General features: G+C 40.6%; 1 protein-coding gene across 1 annotated transcript in view; it reads right to left on the bottom strand.

Moving 5' to 3' along the window:
• Positions 1–208: 208 nt before the first annotated feature.
• The window catches only part of LOC126235407 (probable glutamate receptor), a 120007-nt gene continuing 106808 nt past the window's right edge, over positions 209–13407 (bottom strand). Inside the window, exons 6-7 of the mRNA XM_049944129.1 lie at positions 8009–8262; positions 209–440 (exon numbers count right to left, since the gene is read on the bottom strand). Coding sequence (XP_049800086.1) covers positions 209–440; positions 8009–8262 — 486 coding nt within the window. The remainder of the gene's footprint in view (positions 441–8008; positions 8263–13407) is intronic.

Raw genomic sequence — 13407 nt, 5'->3', positions numbered from 1 at the left:
GCCCAGTTGTCAAAATTGTGTATTACTCCTTCGGAAACTTGTGTCCCACTAACCACGAAAGGTTTAAAGAGACATCTGGTTTTCTCTTGGGGCACTAGTCTCTGCAACTGTCATACAGTAACAGTTTTCACAACAGTGGGTATCACGACTGTGTGTGTTGTTAGATTGTGGCAACAGCTTCACTGGGCAGTGGAACACGTGCACGCTTCTAGTCTGTGCTTGTGGCTGCGTCCCTCAGAACCGGCCTGTTGTAGGATTTCCTCTCGAGCAGCAGCAAGCACAGTGACAGCAGCGCCGTGGCTACCAAGACGGCGAGTGCAGGAATCACGCTCTGGATGGTCACCGGCTTGAGAGACTCCCGCATCTCCTGACCATCGCGCAGCAACCAGTGCTTCCAGTAGATGCGGTGAGTCAGCCCTTCACTCCGCATCTGCAGCAGGCTGCGAACCATCACACAGCATTACTTCACACGAACAAAAGAACAGCAGCCGCCTCTGGGGGATACAATTCGGTACTCTCAAACACTTGAAACGAAACGGCCCAGTCTGTATGAAAAAAAAACTGTCAATGAGATCAAAGTATTTCATGTACCTTAGCGATAGTTACAATTACATTTTCGTTGGATTCCAAATACGGTTTTCCGTAAATATACTTACTAGTAAGCTTCTAACTGATCATGAAAACGTTGCAAATATGAATATTAGAAACGAGGATTTTGCTGCCAGAATTCCCTTCTGCAGCTGACATTCTCCCCATGTAGGTGCTATAATGCTTCTGAATTATGATTGTGTTGCCTGGTAAGCTACTTCCTTTTCAGTGTGGTATTGTGCAGAGTAAAGGAAAAGAAGAAATACGGACTTGGAAGTTATTGATATGCTTAAAGGACAAGAATAATATTTTATGTTTATGAAATTGAAAAGATGCCTTTATAGTTAATTAAAGTGCAAAATCGAAATAACTGCCAACAGTTTTGTGTCCTCCACAGTTACCAAATTTGTAACTGCAGTAGCCAACTTGAAAGGCAAAGTTCTCATACAAAACCAAAGGCTGGTGAGAAACTGAATTGACAAAAGTCAGGAGATAGCGATATGCACATATACAGATGGCGGCAGTAGCGCTCACACAAGGCATAAAAGTGCAGTGGACTGGTGGAGCTGTCTCTGGCTGAGCATGGGGTCTGGACCCCTCTGCAATCCTCCACACTCATAAGTCCCTCATCCGCCCCATCCTTCGTTATGCACACCCTGCATGGATATCCGTCCCTCCGATCTACTATAAGTCCCTTCAAACCCTTGAACACCATGTGCTCCGCCTCGCCTATCGCATACATCTCCTGTCCCCTACGTGGATCCTTTATGACCTGATTCCTTTCCCGCACCTCCTCCTTTTCCTCGAATGGATACGGCTCCTTTACACCTCCTGCAAGCTTGATCCTCCCCACCCACTTGTCTCTCCCATCCTCTCCCATCCCAACCCGCTGCCACACCTGTGCTCTTGCGTCCCACCTGCTCTCTATCTTCACACTCACCACACCCTTGCCCAAGGTGGCTTCTGCCAATTCCCCCTCCCGAATGATGCCCTCATCCCCTCCATCTACCCCTCCGACCAGATTTGATCCTCCACTTCCTCCTCCTGAGTTTTTCCTCCTAGGGCTCCCTCTTTCCCTTCATTCCCTCCTCCCTTCCCCCTCCTCAATTCATTTCCAAGAAATACATCCTGGTGGAGCATACATTATTTTCTCTGGTCATAGCTCTGATGCTAGATTGTTACACTGAGTTATAGAAAATCTGTAATCATATTTTCGTATAATAAACGCACAGCATTGTAATTATAACTGTTTACTTAATTCATCTACGTTTTTTTCTATGTCAGTTCATTGCACAACGCCAGCATCAGTAGTCTTTCATACTTTCTAATTTCATTCATTTGCCATAATAAGGAAAACTGAAGACTCGCTAATCGTAGTTTACGAGCGATTTTGTTCATTTTCAAATTATGTGGATGAGTTCGAATGTGGAATGGAAGTGCTGATGTGTACGTGGGTGTATGTTATTCAATGATGGTATTTCTGTTTCCTGTCGTCAGAGACAGTAGTATAATCCATACTTTATGGTATTTCTTAATATTTTCTCTCTATTACTTTTGGAGTAATAAGTCTTTCCTATCAACTGATAGAAATACTTTATTTTAGTTTTATTGTACCCATATGAACATATTCCCACAAGCTGTGTTGCATGCAATCTGGAATATCGCTTAGCGTCACTGGCTAGCATGGCGGGAGTCGCCACTTCAAATCATATCACCAAAAATATTTCTTACTTAATATTTATCATTTCTAGAAGATTCTAGAATTTTCATATGTTTGTAATGCCAGCGTGTTGTGGAATACTCGATGTTTGTGTAAAAAGTAGCACTCTCCAACCAGGAGGCAGTTCTGTTCTGTCCGTATGTTGGTGTCGCTAATAAAAGGGCTTTTAGTGCTAAATGTAGTTCTTCCCTGACGTTCCTGGCTTCGTATTTGGACTTGATTGTGCTTACGAAAAATTATTGTCTTATGGAGACGCCAGGCACTTCAAAACATCTATATCACCCTGGACGTCATATAAAAGCCGTCGCCTAAACGCACAGAAACCGGAATACAAGAGCAGTATATTCAGAAAACCAGGCGATTCCAGCGCAACAGTTGTCAGGTACACACCAGGCAGACATCAATATCTTTCTGAGACGCTATTACGGAGCCCATGAAAAGATTGAAAGGATGCAACGGAGTCGCCAAATACAGCAAGTGGGATGATATGATGTGTTTGGAAAATCTGTACTTTCTTTGGAAAGTACAGCCCAGCAGTGATCCTAGAACAGCAAAGAAGACTCAGTTGAACATAATGAATATATCCGAAAGAACAGACCCTATAATTAAGGAGAGACGGCAAACGATCTCTTCATCGCAAATGCATTCTAGGTTCGAACTCTTATGGGAATAGGCGCAATGTAGCAAGTAATGAGGATAATTGGCAAGGGACACCGCGTTGGTAGTGTGTGGATATTTGAGAATTTGCGTCTGATGGGAGGCATGCGAGAATAATCTATACTGTTGCAATGTCTACTTTGTCTGGATGGACATGGTTCCCAAGGATAGATGCATACTTGTGTTGATTTATTGTGACTTCCTGAATGACGGAATCATCCAACGAATACCACGAAAACATTCCACAGAGCATAACGCTTCCTCCTCCGGCTTGGAGACTAACGACGATTGTTGCAGGATGTTTGCTCTGAGATGATGGAGCGTACAACATGATTCACCTGAAAAGGTCACCTGTCGCCACTCATCGGACGTCCATTTGTGGTTCTGACGAGCTAATTTCAGCCTTCGTCACCGATGAGCAAAAATCAACAATGTACAGCAGCCTGCATGGGTGCATGAAGTAGGCGCCAGCTGTGGGGGCCCAGACACAACAACGTTCGGTGAATGGTCGTTGAGATAACACTGTTCGTAGGGCCTTGATTCATCTGTCAGTTGCTCAACATTTGCACGTCTATTCGCCAGTACACATCTCCGCAGCCACATCTCGACTCTGTCATCAATGGCCCATGGTGCACCAAAGTTGCCCCGACAACAGTTTTCGACAGCGCCATTTTGCCGTATACAGTATACTTTAACCACGCCGGCACACGAATAGCTTACAAACTTAGGGACTTCGGAAATGCTTCCACCTGTGGCCCGAAACCCATTGACCATACCCAATTGGGCGTCAGATGAATCACTCCGTTTCCGCATTACGACAACAAATGCATTGTTTTCTGCGTCCCTCAGATATACTTTATACACTCTCCAAACCCTTCCAGACCGGTGAGCTTTAGTACTAACGTATCTCTCTCTCTCTCTCTCTCTCTCTCTCTCCCTCTCTTTCACACACACACACACACACACACACACACACACACACAAACGCGCGCGCGCGCGCGTGAGCACACACGCGTAAGAAATATTTCAAATGTCAACACACTTTGAAACGAAACAAATGAACACATAGCTATAATAACACGTAAACTAGCGGCACAAAGCTTGTGATTTGCTGATAAAATGTATAAAATGCGTGTCTAACAGAAGGAAATGGCGACAACAAGTGAAAAACTGCAGCAAAAGAAATAACTGCTTTAACTCGTCATAAATAAGGAAGAAACACCAAATATGAGATAAACAGCAAATAACGTGCTAAATAACGCGATATTATATTGGTTCACAGTCTGAAATGTGACGAAAAATAGAAAAATTAAAAACCTTTCCTTGTTTGGAGCTGGCAAGTTCCAGATTATATGGCAGATATAAAACTACCAACATACACATGTAATAGCCTCATGTGAGGTATGCCACCAAATACATAAACGTTTTATTTCCAAAATTTAGTATCCTAGACTTAAATCTTTAAGCATGAATCATATTTAATACCTCCACTCTGTGACACACGTTTTAAGGTATACTGTATGTAAACTAATGCAAAATATTTGACTCCCAATAATCGCTCGTTTGTAAAGATAAATATCTTTGAGCTGAACATTCGTATCAACTACACAAGAGGTTAACGTGTAATAAAAGTTTTTCAAAAAGAAAATAAGGAAAAATCCGACTGAAGATAGCACATAAATTGCTGAAAAATGTTGATACTAAGTGAACTATGGAACGGTATCTTACATAAGGCAGAATTCTTCTCTAACTTTTCTTAGCAAGCACAGAAAATACGAGGAGCTACAGTATCCGAAAGACGAGAATGTTTACTCTTCGTTTAGAATTGTTCGTGGAACGTGTATTTTTAACAAACAGATGAACTGAATGCAGGAACTTTCTGGCAGATTATAACTGTGAGTCGGACTAGAACGGGGAACTTTGTCTTTCACGGGTAAGTGGTCTACAAACTGAGCTACCCAAGCACGTTTCACCATCCGTCTTGACAGAGTTCAGAGTTCGAAACCCGATCCGGCACACACTTTTAATATGCCATGAAATTTCACATCAGTGCACACTCTGCTGCAGTGTGAAAAATTCATTCTGGAAATGAAAACTGGTTCACCATAAAATTTCTTGTTTTGAACAGGTTTTCGGCAACGGTAACTCATCTAAATTTGCTTAAGCTCTATAAGGATGTTATTTTTTTTCTTTCTTTTAATTTCTGCTGTGCCACATTTATGCCCCAAGTGGGAGATTCGTGAACTCATTGAACAATTTACCACAAAAAACGTACCTCTTTCTCCTGCCCTGTGGTATCTGTGCAGGCCTTTCAAACATAAAAATATATGTTGCAATCGGGATTTGGCTTAGCAATATACATTCCAGGTAAAGGACTGTTGGCGGCTACAGACCCATTACAATACTGTTTGTCCGCAGTACTGATCCATATTACCTCAGGTACCTCAGAACAACCAATTGCCAACGCATAAAACATTGTCTCAAACTGAGAGAGAAGCACTGACTCTCAAATTACCTTGCACGTTTATTTGTATTATGCTAAGTTCCATCTGATAACAGATCACAGGCCGTTGTTAGCTTCGTTTGGTGAACGTCACAGAAATAACACAAGAGTTGCGACAGTGGGCCTTCGATTCTATATAAGTACGATATTTCTTACAAGTTTACCAGCAAGCATCCTAACTCTGATTCTCTGCCCAATCAGAGAAACGCTCACCATCCTGGGTTCTATTCACCTTCCGGTCTGGATGCCACCAGTCGTTGATCCACTGGCCACATCACCCCTCGCTCCATGCCTCTGCTAGGCAACACTGGGAAACAAGTACAGGTGCAGGGGCGCTCCCAGGCCACCAGCCACGTGAGACAAGCGAAGACCCTCGCCACCCAAGTCCAACCCGATGGACATCGGTATACAGGACACCGACACCAGACAAATCAAACCAACAACATTCCGTCACTATCTCAGAAGACACTGGAGGAGTCGTTTTTGGCCCTACATGCGGGATACAATGTAGCAGGATGTGGCAGCAATATATCGTTATCAAATTTTCATAAACGAAACTAGAGACGGCATCCCGTCACAGAACGTGACGAAAAGTGGACACAAATCGCTGCGCTCGTAGGCACACTTTGTACACTGGATCTGTTCTCTAGCAGTTCAGCTCGGGTAATAATAGGTAACAGAACGAGAGGTTTAGTTTTTCTGGTTCATGAACGTGTTGACTTCGACAGTTTGATGGACATATAATCTTTCGACAACAGCGCTGCCTGTTTTTTTGTGACTGTACTCTGAATTATTTGTGCACGTGCTGTTAGCCTAGCTTGTCTGTGGAATGCATTTCGAATGCTGCTTGTATATACAGACCATTATCAGAGCATGTACTATCTTCTTGTAGTGATACATGTGTAACTACTATCAGTTTAATAAAGAGCAGCATAGCTCCGCCACAATACTACTATCATGCATATAGCAGAGAGGAAAAGCTAACGCCACAGTCATACAGGAATTTTGTCGCTATATATTACATAGCGAGAAAACATTTTACACGCTTGGTGTCACAAGTGTGAGACGCTCTGCCAAAACTGTGGTTTGGTAGTTTTGGGACACTACATGCATGATGTAGTAAGCGGTAACATAACCAGTAGTACTGATAGATTTGGCAGAGAAAGAAACATAAATGAATATGTGAGAGAGGAACTGTTTTTTGTTTGTTTCTTTGTTTGTTTTGCACATAATGAGAACCGTACGCCATTCAGTGTTGATCCATTGTGTATCTTATATCCTCACAAAATATAAACTGCATTTTATAAGTAAACTGCTCGCGTAACTCCTACGCTTTTATGTAACCAAAACAATAACTTTTGATACAAGTATAGTTTAAATGCACGAACACAAAAAATCTATATAAGCATCTTTGTTAGTTTGTATTCAGTAGAACAGTATCAAACGCAAGAGTTTCCTATTATAACTGATAAGTGTGAAACTTATTTATCAATAAGAGAAACATGTTTTACATAAGCTCGACGAGGTATTGAAGCTATTTTTGATGTGATTTTCTTTTTTTTCCATTTTGCTTAATGTATTTTTTTTTTAATTTTACCCTTTTATTCGAGGAAATTGCGTTTTCTAACACTGTATCACAACTCTGTACACATCATCCCTCTGTTTCACGTTACAAATCAGCAATTTTCGAATGAAGCTTGAACTAAAGGACAGTTTCAACTTAGCTAGAAATACTGTTTATTTTAAGTAACAGGCAGGAGGATAACTATGTACAACGAAAATTTTCCGTAGGTTATGGTGCCCTTTATATATGCACATTCAGTTTCCAGACGGTTCACCGTTCCAGTTTGTGGAGGACTATAGTAAGACACTGGTAGCATATGCAAACAAAGCGATCGAACTCAGGTAACACCTAACAGATCCGCAACGCTCCTAATGTACAGGTGACACGGTTACGATATTAGCTGACCCAAGCTATTAGGAAACCTACTGTAGTTTACAATTTCTTACGATAGTCTACGGTAGTTTCACAACTCTAATAAGAACTAAATATGTGCAGGAATTTCCTGACTATATCTGAACTGTTTTAAGAAAATTTCGATAGACTACGTTACTGGTTTGTTATTGTCGATGGGAAGTGAGTCACTATTTCATGTCAGAAAGGAAACAGATATCAGATGATCGGGTGAGAACCAGTGGCGATGTAGAGGCCTGGATTAAAAAATTTCATCCTTCTTCAGGGCAGTGCACCAGTTTACAAAGGAGTTTTTACAATAGGAAAACTGCAGAGAGGATATGAAGTAATTGTTTGTTCGAAAAATGATAATTTTCATTTATATAGAGTGAGAACTTTTCACCTTTTCTTCGTAAAGCAGAAATTTCGACCTACACATTGCTTCAGGGACATCTCCTTGTCTTTTTTCTCCGTCACGTGTGCTTTTCAGATTTAAAATAAGATTACATGAACAAAAGTAATTAATAATGGAATTTGACATAAAAAGGAAGTGACTTGGTTGCAAACTTTTTAAAAAAATACTTACTGATAGTTAATGAGTTCACGATAAGGGCTTCCTTTCCTGAAGGCTACAGCCGTCTGAATACTCATGTACTCCTGAGCGCTTATTACAGGACATTTTGTTGACCTCTTGTACGCTCTGTACACAACGTCAGTTATCAGTGCTGCATTTTTATGTGAGTTGCATATTCTCTCAAATATTTCCTTGTTGCGTATTGGAATCTTATCTTTCTCGACGTGCTTCTCGTAAACAGACTTGAGAACTGCGTCGCTAGTATTCTGTATTGAAATAAATTAATGAATGTTAACAACGGAAGTGGATCTCACAAATTTAACTGTAGTTTCAGAAGATATCTAAGTTATTACTGATTCATACTCTAAGAAATTTGTCAGTGGTACACCTAACAAAGATTACATTAGCAAGAATATTTTATCGCAAGCAGCACAATTAGTTGTATGCATATTCCTGACCGTTACAAGGGAAACACACATATCACTGTAAACTTAATTTCGGCTCCTAATATTTGACTGGTATAGCTCTGTCTACTACGTCTACTACTAAAGAAGGAAAAACCAGACGGATTTTATAAACTGGTTTAGGCATTTAAAGCACACAATTAAGAAGTCTATAGAGTACTGGGACTACTAGAAACGGGGAGGGTATAAGAGCTATCGGCTGTGGAGACTGTGACAGGGAAGCGCAATTAAAACATGGCAACTCGTTACCAGGAGAAGTTGCGCTCTGCTTGAACTGACACTTTGCAACGTATTTTGTAAAATCATTGTTAATATTTCTTTCCGTTTTGCATTATTCAAATTTAAAGCCTTATTAAAATTGTGTATTTAGTTTTCGGTGTTAATTCATTGTGATTAGCGCAAAATACGTCTGGCCTTGTAACACTAACCAAAACGGCCTTGCTGTGCTGGTAATGCGAACGGCTGAAAGCAAGGGGAAACTACAGTCGTAATTTTTCCCGAGGGCATGCAGCTTTACTGTATTGTTAAATTATGATGGCGTCCTATTGGGTAAAATATTCCGGAAGTAAAATAGTCCCCCATTCGGATCTCCGGGCGGGGACTACTCAAGAGGACGTCATATCAAGGGAAAGAAAACTGGCGTTCTGCTGATCGGAGCGTGGAATGTCAGGTCCCTTAATCGGGCAGGTAGGTTGTTGTTGTTGTTGTGGTCTTCAGTCCTGAGACTGGTTTGATGCAGCTCTCCATGCTACTCTATCCTGTGCAAGCTTTTTCATTTCTCCTGATAACGACATCCTCTTGAGTAGTCGCCGCTCGGAGATCCAAATGGGGGACTATTTTACCTCCGGAATATTTTACCCAAGAGGACGCCATCATCATTTAATCATACAGTAAAGCTGCATGCCCTCGGGAAAAATTACGGCTGTAGGTTCCCCTTGCTTTCAACCGTTCGCAGTACCAGCACAGCAAGGCCGTTTTGGTTATTGTTACAAGGCCACATCAGTCAATCATCCAGACTGTTGCCCTTGCAACTACTGAAAAGGCTGCTGCCCCTCTTCAGGAACCACACGTTCGTCTGGCCACTCAACAGATACCCCTCCGTTGTGGTTGCACCTACGGTACGGCTATCTGTATCGCTGAGGCACGCAAGCCTCCCCACCAACGGCAAGGTCCATGGGTCATGGGGGAGGGCAGGTAGGTTAGAAAATTTAAAAAGGGAAATGGATAGGTTAAAGTTAGATATAGTGGGAATTAGTGAAGTTCGGTGGCAGGAGGAACAAGACTTTTGGTCAGGTGAATACAGGGTTATAAATACAAAATCAAATAGGGGTAATGCAGGAGTAGGTTTAATAATGAATAGGAAAATAGGAATGCGGGAAAGCTACTACAAACAGCATAGTGAACGCATTATTGTGGCCAAGATGGACACGAAGCCCACACCTACTACAATAATACAAGTTTATATGGCAACTAGCTCTGGAGATGACGAAGAAATTGAAGAAATGTGTGATAAAATAAAACAAATTACTCAGATAGTGAAGGGAGACGAAAATTTAATAGTCATGGGTGAGTGGAAATCGTCAGTAGGAAAAGGGAGAGAAGGAAACATAGTAGGTGAATATGGATTGGGGGAAAGAAATGAAAGAGGAAGCCGTCTGGTAGAATTTTGCACAGAGCATAACTTAATCATAGCTAACATTTGGTTCAAGAATCATAGGAGAAGGTTGTACACATGGAAGAATCCTGGAAATACTAGAAGGTATCAGATAGATTATATAATGGTAAGACAGAGATTTAGGAACCTGGTATTAAATTGTAAGACATTTCCAGGGGCAGATGTGGACTCTGACCACAATTTATTGGTTATGAACTGTAGATTAAAGCTGAAGAAACTGCAAAAAGATGGGAATTTTAGGAGATAGTACCTGGAAAAACTGATTAAACCAGAGGTTGTACAGAGTTTCAGGGAGAGCATGAGGGAGCAATTGTCACAAATGGGGGAAAGAAATACAGTAGAAGAACAATGGGTAGCTCTGAGGGATGAAGTACTGAAGGCAGCAGAGGATCAAGTATGTACAAAGACAAGGGCTAGTAGAAATCCTTGGGTAACAGAAGAAATACTGAATTTAACTGATGAAAGGAGAAAATATAAAAATGCAGTAAATGAAGCAGGCAAAAAGGAATACAAACGTCTGAAAAATGAGATCGACAGGAAGTGCAAAATGGTTAAGCAGGGATGGCTAGAGGACAAATGTAAGGATGTAGACGCTTATCTCACTAGGGCTAAGATAGATACTGCCTACAGGAAAATTAAAGAGACCTTTGGAGAAAAGAGAACCACTTGTATGAATATCAAGAGCTCAGATGGAAACCCAGTTCTGAGCAAAGAAGGGAAAGCAGAGAGGTGGAAGTAGTATATAGAGGGTCTATACAAGGGCGACGTACTTTAGGACAATATTCTGGAAATGGAAGAGAAAGTAGATGAAGACGAAATGGGAGATACAATACTGCGTGAAGGGTTTGACAGAGCACTGAAAGACCAGAGTCGAAACACGGCCCGGGAGTAGACAACATTCCATTAGAACTACTGACAGCCTTGGGAGAGCCAGTCCTGACAAAACTCTACCATCTGGTGAGCAAGATGTATGAGACAGGTGACATACCCTCAGACTTCAAGAAGAATATAATAATTCCAATCCCAAAGAAAGCAGGTGTTCACAGATGTGAAAATTACCGAACTGTCAGTTTAATAAGCCACAGCTGCAAAATGCTAACGCGAATTCTTTACAGACGAATGGAAAAACTAGTAGAAGCCAACCTTGGGCAGATCAGTTTGGATTCCGTAGAAATATTGGAACACGTGAGGCAATACTGACCTTACGATTTATCTTAGAAGAAAGGTTAAGGAAAGGCAAACCTACGTTTCTAGCATTTGTAAACTTAGAGAAAGCTTTTGACAATTTTGACTGGAATACTCTCTTTCAAATTCTAAAGGTGGCAGGGGTAAAATACAGGGAGCGAAAGGCTATTTACAATTTGTACAGAAAGCAGTTGGCAGTTATAAGAGTCGAGGGACATGAAAGGGAAGCAGCGGTTGGGAAGGGAGTGAGACAGGGTTGTAGCCTCTCCCCGATGTTATTCAATCTGTATATTGAGCAAGCAATAAAGGAAACAAAAGAAAAATTCGGAATAGGTATCAAAATCCATGGAGAAGAAATGAAAACTTTGAGGTTCGCCGATGACATTGTAATTCTGTCAGAGACAGCAAAGGACTTGGAAGAGAAGTTGAATGGAATGGACAGTGTTTTGAAAGGAGGATATAAGATGAACATCAACAAAAGCAAAACGAGGATAATGGAATGTAGTCGAATTAAGTCGGGTGATGCTGAGGGAATTAGATTAGGAAATGAGACACTTAAAGTAGTAAAGGAGTTTTGTTATTTGGGGAGCAAAGTAACTGATGATTGTCGAACTAGAGAGGATATAAAATGTAGACTGGCAATGGCAAGAAAAGCGTTTCTGAAGAAGAGAAATTTGTTAAGGGGCTCCGGAAAGGCTCAAAATCATGAAAAGTTCAATTTTTACTTTTTTGCGTTTTCTGAATCTGCAGACTATTACCTTTTAATAGATATATAATTTATTCAATTCCGAAGACTACAACTATTTTTAATTTTTTTTGAAATGTGTTCTACGTGGGCGTGACCCACTGTGGCGCTGTTAAACTGCTGTCAAATGGTGTTATTATTAACGTCCGTGTTCATCAGGTACATTTTAGTGATGTGAGATAAAGTATGTGTTGTGGCTAACCTGTGATGGTTCAATATATATCGCTGGTGTGATTGTCGATTGTTTCATGTTTATTTACTCTGACGTTATCTCGAAAATATTCGTAATTAATTCTGTTTCTTGAGTCTCTGTTTTGTTGAAGTATAATAATGAGTAAAAGTAAAGTTATTAGAAATCCTCTGAAGGCTTTTAAGAAAAGGAGAAATGTTGGAAAGCCAAAGGTATGTGTTATTACTGTAAACAACAAACACGATGAAAATCCCCAACATAGCTTGTGTCCCAAAGAAGACAGTTGGTGTAAATATAACAAAGGATTGCTAACTGGTGAAGTGTACACTCATAAGCATAGTCTGCCTCATGCAATAATGGAGGTGATAAAACCTATTCTCAGAGACTTAGCAGCACCTGAACTGTTGAAAAAGTGTATTCACGGAAAAAATCAAAACCCCAATGAAAGTGTAAATAGTGTTATATGGTCGAGAATCCCCAAGACTGTATTTGTTGGAATAGAAACACTTCACTTTGGTGTGTATGATGCTGTTGCGACTTTCAATGATGGCAACGTTGTAAGGTGCAAGGTATTTAGAAATATGGGAATGAAGATAGGTTCTAACATGGTACGAGCGATGCTTGCTTTAGACAAGGAACGCCTTCGGGCTGCAGACAGGGCTGTAAAGAGTCTAGAAATACAAGCAAGAGTAAACAGGAGGAGGAACAAGAGGAAGCTGGAGGAGGAGTTTGCAGAGGATGAAGATAATCCATCCTATGGACCTGGAATGCACTAAAAAGTTAATCCAATCTTTGTCGCTCGATTCCCAAAACTTTATTTTCTCATACTAATTACATGTTTTCTAAGGATCTTCCAAACATATTTGTTTCAAACTTTCAGTAAATGTTACACAGTACCTTCTGCATAATTTAACACAGTCTTTTTCCAAAAAAACTGTATATTTTTGAATATATAAATAAAAAATTGCAAAAAAATGTTGTGAATTTTAATTACAATTGAAAGAAAATCATCTTTAATAACTGAACTAAAATTTTGTAAAATCCCTGTGTTAAGTTGTAGCCCATATTCCAATAAATAATCTGTAAAAAGTTCAACTTCCTACCTCAAATACTTTGTGAGGAAAGATGTAATTTATAAGCGTTATTTTAACA

The sequence above is a fragment of the Schistocerca nitens genome, chromosome 2, assembly GCF_023898315.1.
Source record: "Schistocerca nitens isolate TAMUIC-IGC-003100 chromosome 2, iqSchNite1.1, whole genome shotgun sequence".
Lineage (NCBI taxonomy): Eukaryota > Metazoa > Arthropoda > Insecta > Orthoptera > Acrididae > Schistocerca > Schistocerca nitens.
The sequence above is the reverse complement of the archived record's forward strand: the minus strand, read 5'-3'. Positions and strand labels throughout refer to the sequence as shown.